The sequence below is a fragment of the Conger conger genome, chromosome 6 (assembly GCF_963514075.1).
Source record: "Conger conger chromosome 6, fConCon1.1, whole genome shotgun sequence".
NCBI classification, from domain to species: Eukaryota; Metazoa; Chordata; class Actinopteri; order Anguilliformes; family Congridae; genus Conger; species Conger conger.
Window position 1 is genome coordinate 52894268 of NC_083765.1, and position 19257 is coordinate 52913524.

At 46.1% G+C, this 19257-nt stretch overlaps 1 protein-coding gene across 1 annotated transcript in view; it reads left to right on the forward strand.

Annotated features, from left to right (window-relative positions):
* Positions 1 to 19257, forward strand: part of fam189a1 (family with sequence similarity 189 member A1) — a 141471-nt gene that overhangs the window by 46788 nt on the left and 75426 nt on the right. The window contains exon 2 of the mRNA XM_061246584.1: positions 3438 to 3494. Coding sequence (XP_061102568.1) covers positions 3438 to 3494 — 57 coding nt within the window. The remainder of the gene's footprint in view (positions 1 to 3437; positions 3495 to 19257) is intronic.

Sequence of the window (19257 nt, forward strand, 5' to 3'; positions counted from 1 at the left end):
ACCTCATGTCTCTTTGTGGCAGGTTATGTGAGTACAGGACTTTGGGGTTTGAAGGGACACCTTTCTTAAAGTGAAGAAATTCAAGCTTGTTCTTGTTCTGAGCTTTGACTGGTGGAGACAGGTGGTATCACGCCAGGGAGATGTATTGATTTGCGTGATCTGATGCGTTAGTGTCTGCACATCCACTACACAAACAACGGTGTGGGCGTCAAAGATGGGACCGAGCCGGCACCCATTCACTGGCAGAACCCGTGCCGGTAATTGGCACATCTTAGTCTGCCCGAGACACATTAACGGGGCCAGGTTTGCCTTCTGGATTTCGTCCTACCCGCCCGTGATGGGGGAGAAAGCAGGCGCATATCACGAAACCTGTTTTTAGGACCTGATTCATCTTAATTTAAAATGGCTGTTTGCAAATGTAAGCCTGTCCCAGACTAATATGTGTGTCCCGCAATGCATAACGCCACACACTGGCACTTCCACTAAACACTATTTTGTGCTCTTGTGTTGGTGGAGAATACGCTGCCAAGTAGCCACTCTTGAATCCCCAGGAGTGCTGATATCCCACCAATTAAATGCTTGTTAATTGACACTTATTTTCCTATAGTAGCAAATGGTTGACTTGTGGAGCAGTTATTCCCAGTGCTGTGATTTCCTTTAATGGAATAAAAACTGTCCAAAGACCAGGTATGCTGAAAGGCACCCAGCATGGGTTGAAATATTTGATCATATTGTGGTGTATATTCAATTCAATTCTGCCAATACTGCCAATATGGTGTTCTTTTTTTGCTTTTTCCCACACCTGATTCATTAAGAGGCAGGACCTGGGACTGGACTGTGGCGTAGAAGTTCTGTGCTGTTGCACTGTGACCTCTGGGTCCTGAGAGGACAGAGAAACCGCAGGAGCTGAATATCTGGCCGGTTTATAGAATCTGTGATTATATACAGTGTAGGAGGCAGAGATGCCTCCTGAAAATGAGAACCTTGGGCCACTTTGAGAACAGGACAAATGGGAGTGTGTCAAGGAGGTCTGCCCCCTAGGCTAGAGTGAGCTCCATCAAAGTGATTTACGACATGCTCTGATGTACAGTCTACAGGCAGAGTGCATCTTTATCATTGAATGGGACACATTTTTAAAAGGAAAAAATGGACGAGGAGGGTTCAAACTCCTCCCCTTTTTCACAAGTGGTTCAGTAAATGTGCTGTCAGATTATGTCTCTGTCTCTCTCTCTCTCTCTCTCTCTCTCTCTCTCTCTCTATCTATCTGTTATCTCTCTCTCTTTTGCAGCAGCGGGTTGGATCAATAATTCATGAAGGCAAATGGGAAGCCAGGCCTTGGCCGTAGTCTGTTCGACAGCTTTATGGAAATAAAGCTGGGAAATAAATCAAGAAACAACCATGAGAATGAAAGCAAGCGCACACCGGCACATCTCCGTAGCTTTCCTATTAAGAAGAACCGAGTTGCTGAAAATGCATAATAATGACATCGAATTACAGTAGCAAATCGAATTTTCGCTGGTGTCTGGAGCAATTAGTTTCGTATACCTAAACACACACCCATGCATTACATTATTGGCATTTGGCACACGCTCTTATCCAGAGCAATGTACAGTTGATAAGACTAAACAGGAGGCAATCCTCTCCTGGAGCAATGCAAGGTTAAGGGCCTTGCTCAAGGGCCCAACGGCTGTGCAGATCTTATTGTGGCTACACCGGGATTAGAACCACCAACCTTGCATGTCCCAGTCCTTTACCTTAACCACTACGCTACAGCATGCATATGCATGACATTCCTATAACATGATAACTATCATGAATTAGTTGCATAGAGCTTCACATACAGGCATTCAAAACATGTTCCAGCTAAAAGAAAATTAAAGGTGACAATAAATGTAAAAAAAAAAAAAAAAAATTAAAACACAAAGGTTTTGCAGCAATGGAAATAAGACTAGTAATACAGGGCATAAAATAAAAATATCAGGAAAATAGAGAAAATATAAAATAGAGATAATACATGTTCTCATCATTGATAGTGTGAAATACTTAATGCCATGTTACTATGTGACATCATTATGAGTTACGGTAAATATAGAATATTGATTTGTGCCATGGTGGTTGGTGTGCTGTTTTGATTTTTATTCAGTTCATTTTCTGTCATTTACACTTCATGTTCTAACATAAAGTCAGGTCAGACATTTCCTGTCCTGTCCCCCAACCTGCTGTGTCCTACCCTGCTGTGTCCTACCCTACTGTGATTCCAGAAGGAGAGTTATTCCTTTTGAATTTCCTTCAGCATGAAACAGATGGAAGCTTTTAGACGTTATTGGTCTTTGTGATGTACACTCACCCACACACACACACACACACATGTACACGCACACACACACACACACACACACACAAACACATACACACACACACACGCATGTACATGCACACACACACATATTTTTAAACATCCCATTTAATCATCCCTCTAAATGTACTTTACCCTCTTTATCAGCATTCTTGTTGTGGGTGGGTTTCACAGTTCTGCTGCGTTAAAGATCCTTTTTATCCAGCTTATTCCGAGTTCCCTTCGTCCTCTTCCAGAAGGTATTAGAGCTAATAGCCCGTATAATGCTTGTGTGCATAAAATGTCTCCTCTGCGTTTGTTTCCAGGCGCTCTCCGTTTCTGTGTTCCGTGCCTCTGTTGGCATCTGTTGTGGCAGCTCGTCCAGATTTTGTTTGTTTTCTGCAAAACCCGTCTTCGTCTCTCAGCAAAGCTCGTTGATTCCTTTTGTCGAGGCACCTGAGTTTGTGCTCTTAAAGCTGTAAAGCCGGGTTTGCTTTTCTTTCTTAAAGGATGTGTAGCGGAGGAATTTCATGTGTGGCACGTCGAGGCTCAGTGAGTGTTGGTGGGGCGAGGTAACCAAAGGAAGCTTAGGGAAGGTGTAGGGATGGAGAGTGATGGTACTGAAGGTGTGTGCGTGTTTATATACTCATTTATTTACCAATATTTATTATTTTACCTTTATTTGGGCGGATTAAAATACAATTCTCATTTGCAGTGAAGACCTGGGTTATCACAGTGAGTAGGAAAATGTTGGCCTTCCTTGAAAAATCTGTGGCTTCCTCAACAGGTATGTGATCTCAGGTTTTGAGGGTTGCACAGGGCACAGTTGGAAGCACAGTCTCTTTTTTGCTCATGAACTGGAACCATTAATGGTGGGACACTGAAATATAAGGCCATCACTGCCAATAATGCACAATGTTTGCTGACGATGTTGAGATCCACTGGTGACAAAATTTAACAATGGTTAAATTTGGTAACATTTTCCACCCCTCACTGTTCAAAAAGCCCCAAATTGTGACTCCTCTCCTCTTAGACCAGCCGTTTGGTGTTTGCCGGTGGTCCACCTATGCTCACCTCTGTGTTTTTCTGTGTTGTCTCTCAGGTGCTGCTGTCTGGTCTCATCGGGGTAGTCTCCTGGAAGAGGCCTCTCTCGCTGGTGGTGAGTGACTGTCTAACAGCCCGAGATCTCTGGCTCAGGCCCTTAACATGGACAGCTACCAGGGGGCCAGGGATTGCCATTCTTTCTGGCGGTTGCTCCTGGTATTGCAGTTTTGGAAGCCTCTGGTGCCAAAAAGCTAATTTCCCCATTGAAAACTATGAATTTACCCTGGCCAAATTATATTATTTTGGATCGTACTTTTGAAATCAAAAATGTACCAATGTACCAATTTCTCTCCAGGGACTGATTTTGTTTCGGAGCCACACAGGGGAAGATCTAGGATTTATTTAATTCCACTTAACATGGTCTTAGGTCACAGTGCACGTACCTGCTGCATGGGCACACCCACACATGAATGAGTGTTCGGCTGTGATTGTGGGATTGTGTGACTGTGCAGTTCCCTGCACAGATCGCCTCTCATCCAAGGAGACGGAGGCTTACATGAATCCACCTTCAGTGCATAGCATATTGTTTTGATGTTATTATTATTTTGATATTATTACTGTCAATATTACTAATAATAATGGTACCCGCAAAATCGTCACCATTGTGCATGGTGATGAATCTTGACAAGTACGTGAAAAATAAATAAAGCTGGTATATGTTGCTCTTCAATTGAGATGCTATTATGCTGATATGATTCCACCATATCTTTTGACTATGTTGTTATCTTTATATTGCTTCTAATAGGCTACTGTTATTCAAAATGTTCTTAGTTGTAGTATTTCTTTCTTTGCATGATGATGGTTCTATTGATGAGGAAGACTAATTACATATGAAAAATAAATAGGCCAACAAACAAATATATTATTTTTGAGACAATTACTATGGTGATGAAGATGATAAACGTGTTCATTACAAAGGTGAAAAGGGAAAATAATAGCCTGCATAAAACTAATTTATCATTTGACAGATATGACATAATGTTTTGAATTTCATCCATGTATTATTTCTGGACTACCCACATACTTCAATGCGCTCAGTAAAAATGTGCCTGTATGCTATTATAGTGGCAGAGTTTAATACCGCATTTAAGTTATTTTCATGCTCCTTTGTTTAGTTCCTGTTAATTTCATGTAGTGACAATGCTGTCTTGTTCAGCTTTTAACCGCTTTTCACGCTGTATGAATTCAATAAGTTGGTGTAATAAAGTAAAAATGTTCCCAGTAAAGTGCTCGGTGAGTGTTTGACTTCCTGGCACCACTGATTTCAGAAATGTCCAGGAAATGTCCAGATTTTTCGGTTGGTTTGCAGTTCACAGCCTGTGTGAAATCTCATCACATGCTGCGACACACCCCTGGGTGGTCAGAGGAGATTGACACCAGTAGGTAGTATAGTGTACATTCACCGAGCACTTTATTAGGAACATTTTTACTTTATTTCACCTACTTATTCATGTGATTATCTAATCAGCCAATTATGTGGCAGCAGTGCAATGCATACAATCATATAGATACGGGTCAGGAGCTTCAGTTAATGTTCACATCAACCATCAGAATTGGGGAAAAATGGAGAATGGCCAGACTGGTCAAAGCTGGCAGAAAGGTGAAATGCAAATAACCAAACATTACAGCAGTGGTCCCACCTCATTGATTTGGGAAACTATAACCCATGAATTCAATATTACCGTAGCACAGGAACTAATTGACGTGAATGCGGGTCAGGTCATGTCAATGAATCAGACTTCATGCTAGAACCAACAACTAGGATACCAGCTACATGTGCTAAATACATATGGAAAATCATTGTACCTCACTTCATTGTTGGCATTTGGGCTGATGATTTCTCAAAGATCGGTGACCTCTTACCATTCACTCCATGGAGTGGGAGCTTGTGTAGAGAGTGCTATACCCCACTGAGAGGGACAGTTCACTGCGCAAAATAGCAGAACATCTCAGGCTGGCTGTTGCGCAGGGGCTAAGAAAGTTCAAGTTGGATGAATACTACAGTGAACTATAAGTGAGTGACAGGGTATCCAACATCACGGAAGCTTTGTAGGGCTTTACAAGCCTGAGCCACTCAGCCCATATCTTAACCACTGTTGTTTACAGCACCGTAGGCAGGAGTAATGAGGAAGATGGGTTTTGGGCCGAGATCGTTGCTCTTATCGATGCAGCCGCAATGTCCTCTTCAGAAGACGCTGAAATACTATGCAAATGAGATGGAAATTCACTCACACACATGCTGGGGTCAATCAAGCAGGTCTCAGCGTGGCCCTGGATACGTCCGCACACTGTTGGAAGAGAAGAAAAAGCGTTGCCTTGCTGGTGCACCAGAAGCAACGCTGGAGGATTTCGCAGATTTCTTGTACCACTTCAAAGAGAGCAAACTTGCCCTGGAGGCAGCGTAGCAGCCGGCCCTCCACCTGGTTTTTGTGTGGGTCCAAAGAATGAACCGGAACCTGGTTGCTACGCTCACAGACAGCCTCTCTCTTAAAACCTCCTCCTGGATACTCCAAGGTCAATATGAGACCCGTATGCTAAACAGACTGGCCAATGTTTCTTCATCGAAAAGTCAAAAACCGGAAACCAACAGACAAGTGGAAGGTTGCCGTTTTCCATCCAGCTGTATATTTTGACCCGAATTTAAGGACTATAAACACAGGCAGAGGGTCAGAGTCAACATGTCAGTGAGCCCTTTTCATTGATAGGAAGGGACTTACAATGGTGAATGTTATTTTTTTTCGACTGCTGTGGATCGTGGTGATGGGGTAAGATTTCAGCATGTCCATCGAGCCACCGCTCATCGCTTGGTGCAGGGCGACCAGTCTGATTGCAGATACTGGGCCCTGCATTTGACATGTACTTAGACCCACTGTGTTTCAAAATGTACTCCCAAAAGATTGGTCAATTTACAGGTCAAGCGCTGTTATCTCTGACTCTCCTCCACTGCCCATGTTCTGAGAGCACTGTGCAGTTTGTGATGTCATTGTGTTATCTCTGACTCTCCTCCACTGCCCATGTTCTGAGAGCACTGTGCAGTTTGTGATGTCACTGTGTTATCTCTGACTCTCCTCCACTGCCCATGTTCTGAGAGCACTGTGCAGTTTGTGATGTCACTGTGTTATCTCTGACTTTCCTCCACTGCCCATGTTCTGAGAGCACTGTGCAGTTTGTGATGTCATTGTGTTATCTCTGACTTTCCTCCACTGCCCATGTTCTGAGAGCACTGTGCAGTTTGTGATGTCACTGTGTTATCTCTGACTCTCCTCCACTGCCCATGTGCTGAGAGCACTGTGTAGTTTGTGATGTCACTGTGTTATCTCTGACTCTCCTCCACTGCCCATGTGCTGAGAGCACTGTGCTGTTTGTGATGTCACTGATGATGTCACAGCTCTCACTGTGTCCTGGCTGGTCCAGAACAGGTGTTTTTAATATTTATTTTCTTCTATTAAATAAATTTGCCATCCCACCTGCAGCTGAGCATGTCCAATTCCCACCCTAATCTGGAATGACCAATCATCTCCAACCACAGCCACATTCATGCGTGAACCCCACTGCCGATTCTCGAGAGTGTAGACTGTGTAGAACTTTTTTCACATATTGAACAACGTTTATAATAAAACTCATATAATATAATATAATATAATATAATCACGCCAAGCTACACTATTTCTGATGTAGCTGATGGCAGTGAATAAGCCCACCCAGCTGATCAACCTTATACTAGACCTGTGCAGCCTTGCCGCTCATTTCTCAAAAGATATAAGGATATGCTTTTTATTATTAGCATCGATGTACTCAGTGGACACAGTTATTATGGGCATCTCAGTTCACATTAAATTCATTCAGCAACCTACATTTACTACTTTTTTTTCTACTACATCCACCAAGGCATTTGTAACACAGTGACCTAGAGTGTCTTAGTTGACATAAAATTAATTTAGCAACCTTGCTAGCCCAGCTGTTGGGCCCTTAACCCCACATTGCCCCAGGGGTGATTGTCCCCTGCTTAGTTTAATCAACTGTCGCTTTGGATAAAGGTGTCCGCTAAGTAACAAATTATTATTTTCAGACTTAATGAAATCAGGTGACCATGTTTGAACCCTGAATATTCACGTTCTTAATAATGGATCAAACAGTACAGTCGCACTCGGGTGCAAAAAACCCCCCAAAAAACAAAGAAATGTGAATGGCCCTGTTGCTCCAGGACCAGGCCTGCCTCCCTCTGATAAATCCATTACACCCCGAGCCTGTGTTCACTCCAAACGGGTAGAGTCTACACTGGGTTTCCATAGGCCTGCGTCTCGGAAACAAAAGCGGCAGCAGGATTTTGATGGTGTGGAAATGGGTATTGAGTGGGAAATATCTCATCTGACACAGGGCTCTCTCTTCAGTGCTCATCAAAAGAGCAACATGGGGAATATAATCAATTTTCTGTTCCTGTTTGTTTTCCTTTATTCTGTTTTTGTATGATGGAAACAATGATGAAAGTACTATCTAGTCACTGTTTTATTCTGTTTCACTGTTATTATTTTTGTACACTTTTTGTACTTCTTTATGCATTCTGTTTGAGCACCAGTGTTGTTCTGCAGCAGAACAGAGGTGAAAATAGATTTCAGTTCTTATCATTACAGTGCTGTAAATACCTCCACCACGAGCAGTCACTTACAAACACATTTTTCATTTGGCAGGATAATGGCTTTTAAGGTGAGTTTTTCAGCCTGAGGTCTCCTTGTACTTGGTCCACCTCCTTGTACTTGGTCCAGTCTTCAGGTGCCATAGGTGGTGCCTGCAGTTTTCTGCATTATTGGCCATGGCATTATTCAAAGAGGGTGGAACGGGATGATGTCTGATTGGCCATAGCATTTTCCAAAGTGGGAGAGGTTGGGTGACGCAATAGGACATGGATTTCCCCAAATAGGGAGGAGCAGAAGGATACTTAATTGGCCGTATGTTTAACCCCTTATGGGTGGATGCGACCCGTGTTGTATTTGATCATGTGACAGATGACACATGACCGTTGAAATGCATGTTGGGCCTTTCTATGGGGTTTCTAATGGGTTAACTGGCCATCGCATTTCCCACAGATGGAGGGTGTCAGTTGGCAGAGTCGTCCCTGTCGTAACATTCCATAAGAATGACCAAACATACCAAATGAACAGCTCAGCCGATGGACTGCACACTGAATAGATGGTTCAGTTTCCATCCATTTTGGAGAATGCAAATGCTTGTGGTGGTGGCCCTCCTGAGATCACAGGGAACAGTATTGCCACTGAATGGGCAAACTAATATGATTTGGCATCTTTAAACCATCCATTATCTAAACCGCTCGTTTCTGGTCAGGGACGTGGGGGGTGCTGGAGCCTATCCCAGCATGCTTTAGGCAAAAGGTGCACAGGACAGGTTGCCAATCCATGTCCAGGGAACTCATACCATTAAAAGCTGGGGATAAAATCTAAAAAAATAATTGGGTAATTTTTATTTTGGTCACATTACTAAAACACTACCCTGAAACCTCATTTGAAAGAACAGCAGTACCAAAAAGAAAATCAATTGGCAAAACATTTGCTAATTCACTTACTCAAAGCTGTAGTTTATTTTGTTACTAAAATGACCGATTACAAAGTGCACTTTACAACCACTATTAATTCTATGAAAGGTAGAACCCAATGGTATGTGCTTTCACTCTGAAACGAGAGGCTGTATTATTATGTGAGTACTGGTAGCTATTACCAAGAAACAAAATAATGGAATAGCCTTTATTTGGAAAGGCCTACATTGCAGTTTGATGCATGACTGCTTATTAATGGATGCGAAGACATGCTGCTCATTGTATTAAATGTATCTTTCTATGTGGCATACCTGCAGTTTTTGTAACGGTGTTATTGTATATTGTACCTGCTCTATTTTTATAGCTACGTCTGCAGTGTTTGCCGCAGCGGTGAGGTGTAGAGTATTGTGTAGTTGTATGCCATCCTGGCAGTACTTTTAAGGGTGGTACGGTGTACTGACAGCATTTTAGAAGTGGCACACATTACACATACCATGCAGACATTATTCTACCCATGGCTCATTCCTCTCTCTGGAGACGGCGTCTCCTAGCGTAGCAGGAGATGGAGAGCCAGCGAGGGGGGCGGTGATGGAGCTGGAGGCCGGCCGTATGGGAGGCAGGGGAGCATCGCCCGGCTAATGACCCGTGAAGGGGGGAGAGGGGGGACGATGGGGCCGGACCCCGGTCACTCACAGGGCCCCACAAACACCGCACCGCGCCCCGGAGGAGACCCCGCCATAACCGTGACCGCGGCGTGAATATAGAGTTCCCCCTCTCCTGTGTGTGAGAGCAGAGATCCCCTCTCCTGTGTGTGAGAGCAGAGATCCCCCTCTCCTGTGTGTGTGAGAGCAGAGATCCCCCTCTCCTGTGTGAGAGAGACCAGAGATCCCTGCTGTTTGCACTGGCCCTGGCTTTGGTGAGCTGTCACTTGATATTGCGGTGTTAGCAGAGAGCGCTAACCCAACGTGAGCTGAAGGGAGCGACGCAGCCCCGTTTGTGCTGTCTGTGAGAACGTCAGGGCAGAGTAAACAGGACTTCCAGATGTGTGATGTGTGTGTGTGTGTATGTGTGACGTGTGTGTGTGTCTTTTTCAAGTGTCTTTGGAAAAAGAAACAAGCTCAAAGCTGTACTTGGCGCCTCTGACAGCCAGATAAATCCACCTCCAAGTTATAGTTAAGGCTGGGTGTTTGTAAAGGAAAATAATAGCTAAAGTCACAATGGAAACGGAAAAAAAGCAGCAGCAAATCACTGTGTTGAAAACCCCCCCAAAAAAAGTAAAGACAGTAATAGATCTCATGAGCAACAATGGGAAGCATGTGCAACTATAGCAACAGTGAAAAGTGCTTGGACTTTTCAAAAACTAGTGCAATCACTTACTCAAAAGAAATAGCATGTTTTTCTGCCTTTAACAGAACATTGTTAAAAACAGAGCATGCTCAACATTACCATAACGGGACTGAATCTGAAGAAACTGAATCTTGATCTTGTTTCCAGCATTTGGCAATATACTTAAAATGCCTGGGCCCATACAAATCACACTGTACAATGTGTTAAGCTGCCGTCAAAACTATCGTTTAATTGGGGTGTCTCGGTGGGCGCAGCCTGTAGAGCACTGACCGCATGCTCGTTGCGAGCCGCGACGTCAGCGGTCCGAATCCGACCGTCTGACATTTGTTGCATGTCTTCCCCTCTCTCTCGCTCCCTTTCTTCCTGTCTCTCTATACTATATACTGTCCAATAAAGCTGAAAAAGGCCTAAAAAACTATCGATTAATGTCGTTATGTGCTTTTTTGCTCCAAGATTATGGAAAGCACTAAAAACAGCAGAAATTACAGAAATATTTTTTTTAGGGGAAAGTCACAAAACTGCCAAGAAATGACAAGAATCACAGAATCTTCAACTTCTGTGACACCCAGCCTTAGTCAGGATATTGCCTCCTTATCTCAATGATTGGTGCATTTTGAAGACAATTGGACCAGTTGCTTGTAAGGAATCTTTTACTGTCAACAAACAAAAAAACAGAAATGGAAACATGCAGCTGAAACACCATTAAAAACAAATATAGTTTTTTAACTGACACATTTATCCAAAGCGACTTACTAAGACTAAGCAGGAGACAATCCCCTCCTGGAGAAATGTGGGGTTAAGGGCTTGCTCAACCTCCAACCGCCAACCTTCCAGGTCCCAGTCATGTACCTTAGCCACTAGGCTACAGGCTGCCCCCACATGTATATGTATACCACAGTTTGAGAACAACTGTTTCAGAATTATGGGCTGTGCACCCCTGCCTCTGCTGAATGGATTACTCTATTCTGACTAGTGATTTGGCCAGGCAATCAGACATTTTCTACTGATGCTCAAGCATTTTGACCAGGCAATCAATTTCTCAGCCAAAGGAGATCATCATAGTGCAGTGTGTATTGGGGTGGGGTGTTAGGTGAACATGTTTTTGATTGTCCACACTAGCCATCCCCCTCACATCACCTGGGCGACATGCCCATGAAAGGGAAGCAGAGGCTGGCCATCACATCCAGAGGCTCCACATCCATTAAGAGCCTCCCCCAATAAATCACCACGGTGATGAGATTGTCACATGACCGGAATGAAAGGTCACCTCCAAATAAGAGTGGGGGTGAAAAAAGGTTCCCTTCTTGTGTCATTCCGGGGGGAGAGGAGGTATTTGTAGTTTTCTGCTGTGAGAATGAAGAACTACATTTGTTGGTGTTGATGTTAAAGTCATAACAAAAGGAGCCCTGTGTGATCATGCTGTAAGATCAGCCTCCGGCTCCTCTGTTCTCTTAAACTAATCTCATTCAGACGAAAACCCAGTAAACCTCTGTCTATGTGCCCAACGGCCCTGGCAGTGTGCTGCTATGGCTACAGTAACCGTTGGAAGCAGACAATGCGTCTTAGACTCAGGGCAGCTGTCCAATAGGAGCGATCTGTCAGGGTTGAGAAAGACCTCGTTCTGAACGTTGTAGGAGGCTTCACTCTGCCCTGTTGCCATCCTGCTGGTGCCAATGCCACCGACTCGTGATGGAAACGAAGAAAAATGAAAAACCTCCAAAACTGCCAGGGAAAAAAGTCACATCAGGGCCATCGGCATTTCTCTTCATCATGGTTTTTGAGAACACCCCTGCTGAAAAAACAGCTCAAGCTAGTTTTTGCAACAGCTGGTAACTGGTCGATCAGTTCAGACCAGCTCCGTACTCAACATGGTTTGACCAGTGCAAGCTAGGTTTTGAAACAGCTGGTAGCTGGTCATAGCTGGATTTTACACCAGGGACCCCTACGGAAAACATCCTTTTTTAAATCTGCAGCTGTTAAAAATGTGTAACGTTACATAATTGATGCTCCCCTTACTCTCTCAGCCTGTTGGTTTCATTGTGTGCCACAGGAGAGGGGAACTGCGGACAAAGTGCAGGGCAGTATATTATCCCTCTGTTAATTAGACTGCTCTTATGAAATATTCAGCCTGCTGTTCAGGTCATAATAGTTTCAATTGATCTCACAAGACTGTCTGTGCTGTTAAAAAATGAGGAGCTCACTCAAGTTGAAATCCACAGTACCCCCGCTCTGCTTGATGTCCCAGTTTAATCAATGACTGCTTTCTCGTTCAGGGGCACATTGCTTTCGTTAGATCCGTTTGATGCCTATTGTTGATCAGCAAGTCAGCATGTTGCGTAGAGAGAAAAAGACAGACCTTTAAAACATTCTGCTTTTGTTTCACTTATTGACTTCCTTCTTCTTCTTCTTTCGTATATCGTCAGATGGCCAACTCAGTGTCATGCAGCCACGCCCTCGTCTCCGGTCCTAAGTCGAAAAGGCCAGCTTCTGAGGGTGGGCTGTATAGGGGGCAGCCGGTGATTATGTGCTTGGCAGTATGTTCAGGCTCGCCACACTCACATGCCGCACTGTCCGATAGGCCCCACTTCTTCTGAGATGACTTGAAGCGTCCGACGCCAGAGCGCAGACGGTTCAGTGAGGTCCATAGATGGCGTGGCATGTCTTCTCCTTTTACACCGCCTCCTGGGTCCCGGATGTATCGTTGCATGCGGGAGGGCCCAGCCGTCTCCCACGTCTGTTTCCAGGATGCTGCCAGCCAGGCGTCTCTGGACAAGTCCTCAGGGATAGACTGTAGCATCTCCTGTGCTGCCTTGTTGTAGGGATGGCGAGACTTAAGCCTGCATGGTGGTGCCGGTGTTGTTGTGGCTTTGTGTAGGATGTGCCAGTCGTGCTTCTGGGCTTTTCTTGCCAGGGTGAGGGTAGCCGCATCCCGTCGGAGACTGGCTGGGGCGATTCCAGCTAGGACTGGCAGGTAGGACACAGGGGTGGGTTTCAGACAACCAGTAACTATACGGAGGGCGCTGTTGATGACCGTATCTACCTTGTTCACATGTGGACTTCTGCTCCAGGCTGGGGCACAGTATTCTGCTACGGGTAAGACCAGGGCTTGCGTGGATATGCGTAGGGTCTGGGGGGAAGCTCCCCAAGTCGAACCCGCCAGGCGGCGGATGAGCGAGACCCTTGCTGTTGTCTTGGCCTTCACTTCATCCAGGTGTTGCTTGTAGGACAGTGTCCGGTCCAAGCATACGCCGAGGTACTTGGGGGCTTGCTGGAACTCCAGGCGGTTGTTGCCAACATGCACGTCCAGTTCCCTTCTTGCTTCCCGATTGTTAAGGTGGTAAGCTGCAGACACTGTCTTGCCCATGCTGAGCTGAAGGTGCCACTTCTGGAGGTAGTCTGCCAGGATGCCCATGTCTCGGTTGAGGCCATCTTCCATCGCCTTCCATGTTGGGCGGCGAAGCATGATGGCCAAGTCGTCCGCATAGCCATACTTGGTAGATGTTGTATCTAGCAGGTCGTGAATGTATATGTTGAACAACATTGGTGAGAGGGCGGAGCCTTGCGGGACACCGTTCTTCAACTTTCTGAGCCTGCTGGTCTGGCCATCGCTGGTCTGTAGGATGAAGCTACGGTTCGATAGCATCTCCAGGTCTTTGGGAGCTTGGACCTCCGGAAGCATGATGAGAAGAACGAGCATAGCCAGTAAGATGTTCTTTCACTTTGGTGTATGACAAACTCTGGGTGGATATTGTCTTGACCTGATGACTTGCCCGGCTTCAGTTTGTTGATTGCTGCACTTAGTTCGGCTACTGTGAAGTCTCCTGAGAGGTTAGCATCGACGCTGGCTGCCTTGGAGAGAGACGATACCTCACACAAGGTCAATCGTGTGACGTTTCTGTCAGCATCAGGGAAGCGACCATTTTTCAGGAGCTGGGAAGCTCTGCTGTCACTGGACACCTGCGGGGGGTTGTTTTTCTCCCTGAGAGCAGGTTGATGGTCTGCCACGCCTTCCGGCTAGAGTGGGTGAAGTCGATAGCTTCCACTACTTCAGTCCACCTGGCCCTTCGGGTGTCGTCCAGCTTCTGCAATAGGGTTGTTGCTGTTGCGTCCATTTCTTCCCTGGAGCTTGCCTGCTGGTGTTGGCGCAGCAGGCAGCTGCACTCCTCATCCCAGCCCGGGATGTAGTTCTTATTGTAGCCACGTGGGATGTTGTGCTTTGCTGCCCTGAGGAGGACTTCACAGTAGGCGGCGTATGCAGCATCCACATCAGCTGCTTCTGGGTCCAGGAGACCAGCAGTTCTTCTTTCCGTTTCCGCCATAAACTGCCGCCAGTTCGCCTTCCTGAAGTTCCATCTCCTGACCGGATTGCCAGATACCGGCTGTACCAGTGATGGTACTTTGATGATGGATGGCCGGTGGTGTGAACGAGGGAACCTGTCCAAGACACGTCTCTCCGGTTTCAGGTCGTTACTGCGGCATACGGCAAAGGCCAGGTCTGGGTTGGTGTGAGAGTTCCAGCATGCAGAAAAGAAGCTTGGGGGCTCCTTTGGGTCGAAGAGCAGCAGTGCCTTAGCGTTAGAAGCCCACTCACTCAGCGCTTCACCATCCTGTGATGTGTGGTTGTAACCCCAATCTGTATGTTGGCAATTGAAGTCACCTGCATAGATGGCGGGAGGAGTCACAGATGGTAGTGATGATACAGTCAGCACAGTTGGTGGGGGCTTGTATACATTCACAACAGATGTTTCTTGGATTTTGGTGACCAGCCACTCAATGTTGCAGCCGGGGGGAGATTGACTGGTGGCTGACCAGCTCAATCCTTCCCGGACAAAGGTTGCCATTCCATGCTTCTTGCTGTGGATGGATCCGGTGAGGAAGAACCCAGGCAGTTTGAGGTTGTCGTCAGAAACCCAGTGTGTCTCTTGCAGGAGAACAGCTGCCACTTTGTTGGAATCGGCAAGATGCCTGATGACTTCGAGTTTGGCGATGGTAAGGCCCTCGACGTTGAGTTGGAGCACCGACAGACCTTGGTTTTCGACGGTGGGGGTGTCCGCCTGTCCTGGCGAGGACGTTCTCTGCCTTGGTCTTGACCTCGGTTTGTACCTTGGTCCGCCAGCTCGACGATTCTTTGGCGACATCAGTTTCTTGAGTTGGTCTCGCACCATTTCTCACTACTCACAGGAGAGGCCGCGTGAAGGCTGTCGTCTTCTCCCCCATTGACTTCCTCTACTTCTTTGACAGGGACAAGACTTCTTATCTCAGTAACATCTGCTGAAATGATCTCTACGCCACCCGACAGGTTGTGGAGCTCTTTTAACCAAAATGGTTGAGGACAGTTCATCATCCTTATGTATTTTCTCACCTCATCCAGACAGGGGCACTTCAGAGAGGGTTTGAGGTAGAGATTGGATGACTAGATCACACACGGGATTAGATAGATAGATGGATAATTACATTTATATCCCACTTTTCTCAACACTCAAAGCAGATTAGTATGTGGCCTGAGTCAGCTGTCCCATGGGCTGACCACATGGTCTCCTTCATTAACATTATCATATCATATATCATTCATTAACCTTGGCTGCAGAAGGAAAGGTCTGGATTATTAAGATATGGGCATATTTAGAGTTGAAAAAAGGCAGTAGGACTGCCACCTAAGACCTACGACCTAAGTTTTTTCACTCAAGGCAGAGACTGCTACAGCACATCACAGATGGTGCGTTTATGATGTGTGCATGTGTAAGTGCATGTGAGTGTTCATTTGTGTGTGTGTGTGTGTGTGTGTGTGTGTGTGTTTTCATTCATTGTCAGAAGTGGTTAATAATGCATGCTCCCTTTCTCCAGAGAACTCAGAGCACTTAAATTAAATAGAAATTTAAATAGAAAAGTCCATTATGCGTGTGAACAGCAGAGAGGTAATGTGCTGAATTACTGCCAGTTGTTTCAGAGAAAGGCAAAAAGCTGACTGTTGACACATTTGTGGAAAAACATGCTGTAAAAATGTGAATGTTTGATGCTGTATTAGAATGAAGATGCTCTACATCGAAGGGCACCCCATGGCCTTTTTCTCCCATCTCTCTCTCTCCCTATCTCTCTCCTGCATTCATTAAAATTAGCTCAGATGTAGTGGACCCGCATGTGTCTCTACCTGTGTTATGGGGGGTTCGAGGAGGCTGTTCGGGGGCAGTGTGTTGTTCCCTGGCGTTCACCCTGCTGACCCCCCGGTGATGCCCTGACACGGCAGGGGGCACCAGGAATTCTTTCCTCTCAGGAACGTTGCTGTTGACACTCTGGAGCACGGACATATCGTCTATGCTCAGTGCCTGCATAAGCATGAGCTGCTTCATAAAAGTATTCAGCATTTCAGTATTAGCTGAAAAATTACATTCTACAGTACATTGTCTAACTATTAGGGCCGGTGGGGAGGGAGGAATGTGTTTGCATTCGGCTGAAAGTCTGCAGCGGCTGTTTTTGAAAGGCCAAAAGGGAGACGCACGAGGAGAGAGAGATAAAGAGAGAGAGAGAGAGAGATAAGACGGGGAAAGGAAGGGACAGATGGAAAGGGAAAATGAGAGAAACTGAAGGAAAGAGAGAGGGAGCGAGATCTCTCTCCTCTCCTCCTGGCTATACAGTTTCTCAGGCAAATTTGGGAGGCAGCTATCCGGGGACCGATGGCGTTATTGTCAGCGCTCATTAATCGAGAGGGTTTACGGAGCTGGCCTTTGGGTCTCCGGCTCGGAGCAGCGGCAGAAAGGACGCTGAATATTTAACTGTCTCCATTGTGCGGCCCTTGTTCTGTGGGGAGCGCCTGAACTTGCCAATGCAAATGCTTAACATTTGCTTTCCCCTCTCCATAGCAACCCCCAGGCAGGAAGTCAACTGTATTTAAAGTGTGGCTCGAACTGGAGGCAGCCAGAAGCCCTCTTCATTTTCAATATGAGTCAGAAACCCTCTACTGGAGCTCTGGCAGTGGCATTAATGCCAGCTGGGTCAACACTGGTATCTGCGAGAGATCACTCCAGTCAAGGGTGAGGCACAGACCTGGGTGTAGCATTGGGTAAATGTGGAATTTAGGTCTCCCTGGGTTGCGATTTCTCTGGCTGGACGAAGGGTTGGGGAGGGGTGGTTGAGCGTATAGCAGGGGTGCACAATAAGGGCCGGTCCCTTTCAGGATTTTGTGCCAACTTCTGGTTTTAATCAATTAATTGACTCAATCATATCTTGTCTGACATGTGTATGAGTACCAACTACAGCTGCAGACTGCAAGTGTATCCTAATGATTTTACTGTGCTCAAGTACAGACTTGAACCAGGGTAGTTTATAGGAAGTTTATAGCAAATTAAAAACAAGGCAGTTGGAACAAACTGTACGCAGACCTGCCCTCGAGGACCGGAGTTGTGCACCCCTGCTATATAGGGTAGAAGGGTGATTTATTTATTCTGACATCACATCACCTCCAGGCCGAGCTGACAGAAGGGAAAAGACTTAAACATACCTCCCAATTACAATTCTTTACCCCCCTCCCCCATGGCACTCTTCCCCTTCTCCCACCCCACCTTTATCATCTCTTTCCTGGGTGAGCTAGCTCTCATCTGTTCATCTGTCCATGGATACAGACTTCCCCTCCAGTCAATGTCAAAAATCCCCCCCCCCGGGTTTTTCTTTTATAGCAATGGATTCTACACCCAGCAGATGAACAAATGCCTGTACGAACAAATTGCATGGCTTCTTAGAAACAGGCAGGATCCAGTTCTGGCTCCTGCCCCGATCATAACTGACATGGTTGCCGTAGCAATCTCCCTGGTCTCCGAGTCACGGAAATGTCAGGCTTTTGGTGAGCTTTTGTTCAACGGTTTCCCCTCTTCCACTGGAGGATGAGCAGATGCTGTCTGACGGAAACTCAAAGCTCGGCCACCTGCTGAAAAAAAAATACAGCTCATGCTAGGTTTTGAAACAGCTGGTTGCTGGTAGACCAGTTCAGCCCAGCTCCCAGCTCGACACGGTTTAGCTGGTTGACCAATTCAGACCAGCACCCAGCTCGACATGGTTTAGCTGGTTGACTAGTTCAGACCAGCGCCCAGCTCGACATGGTTTAGCTGGTTGACTAGTTCAGACCAGCTCCCAGCTCGACATGGTTAAGCTGGTTGACCAGATCTTGACCAGCTGAAGCTATGTTTTCTTTTTGTAAAATTAGCCAATTAGCAGCTTTAGCTCAGGGTTTTGTCTTGGGTCACTCAGTGGGAGGTGCCTGTCGCCCTGGTATCTCTTCCTGAAGCACAACTTCACAGAATAAGATTTTTTTTTTAAATCAACATATTTATGTATTTGTGCGTGTGAGTGTGCGTGTATGTGTGTGTTTGTGTGCGTGTGTGTATGTGTGTGTGTGAGTGTGTGTGTGTGTTTATGTGTGTGTGTGTCTTTGTGTTTGTGTGTGTGTGGTGTGTGTAATGTGTGTGTGTGTTTGTGTGCATGTGTGTGTGTTTGTGTATGTGTGTTTGTGTGTGTATGTGTATGTGTGTGTGTGTGTTTGTGTGTGTGTGCTTGCGTGTGAGTGTGCGTGTATGTGTGTGTGTGTGTGTGTGAGTGTGCGTGTATGTGTGTGTGTGTGTGAGTGTGCGTGTGTGTGTGTGTGCTTGCGTGTGAGTGTGCGTGTATGTGTGTGTGTGTGTGTGAGTGTGCGTGTGTGTGTGTGTGTGAGTGTGTGTGTTTGTGTGTGTGAGTGTGCGTATGTATATATGTGTGTGTGTGTGAGTGTGCGTGTGTGTGTGTGTGTGAGTGTGTGTGTTTGCGTGTGAGGGTGTGTGTATGTCTGTGTGTTGGGGGTGGGGGGTGCTGATGGATCCCCATTCCTAAACCCTCCCATTTGCTTGTGGGTGAGCCAGGAACCATGTGGCACCACAATGGGGGTGTGTGGAGGGAGAGG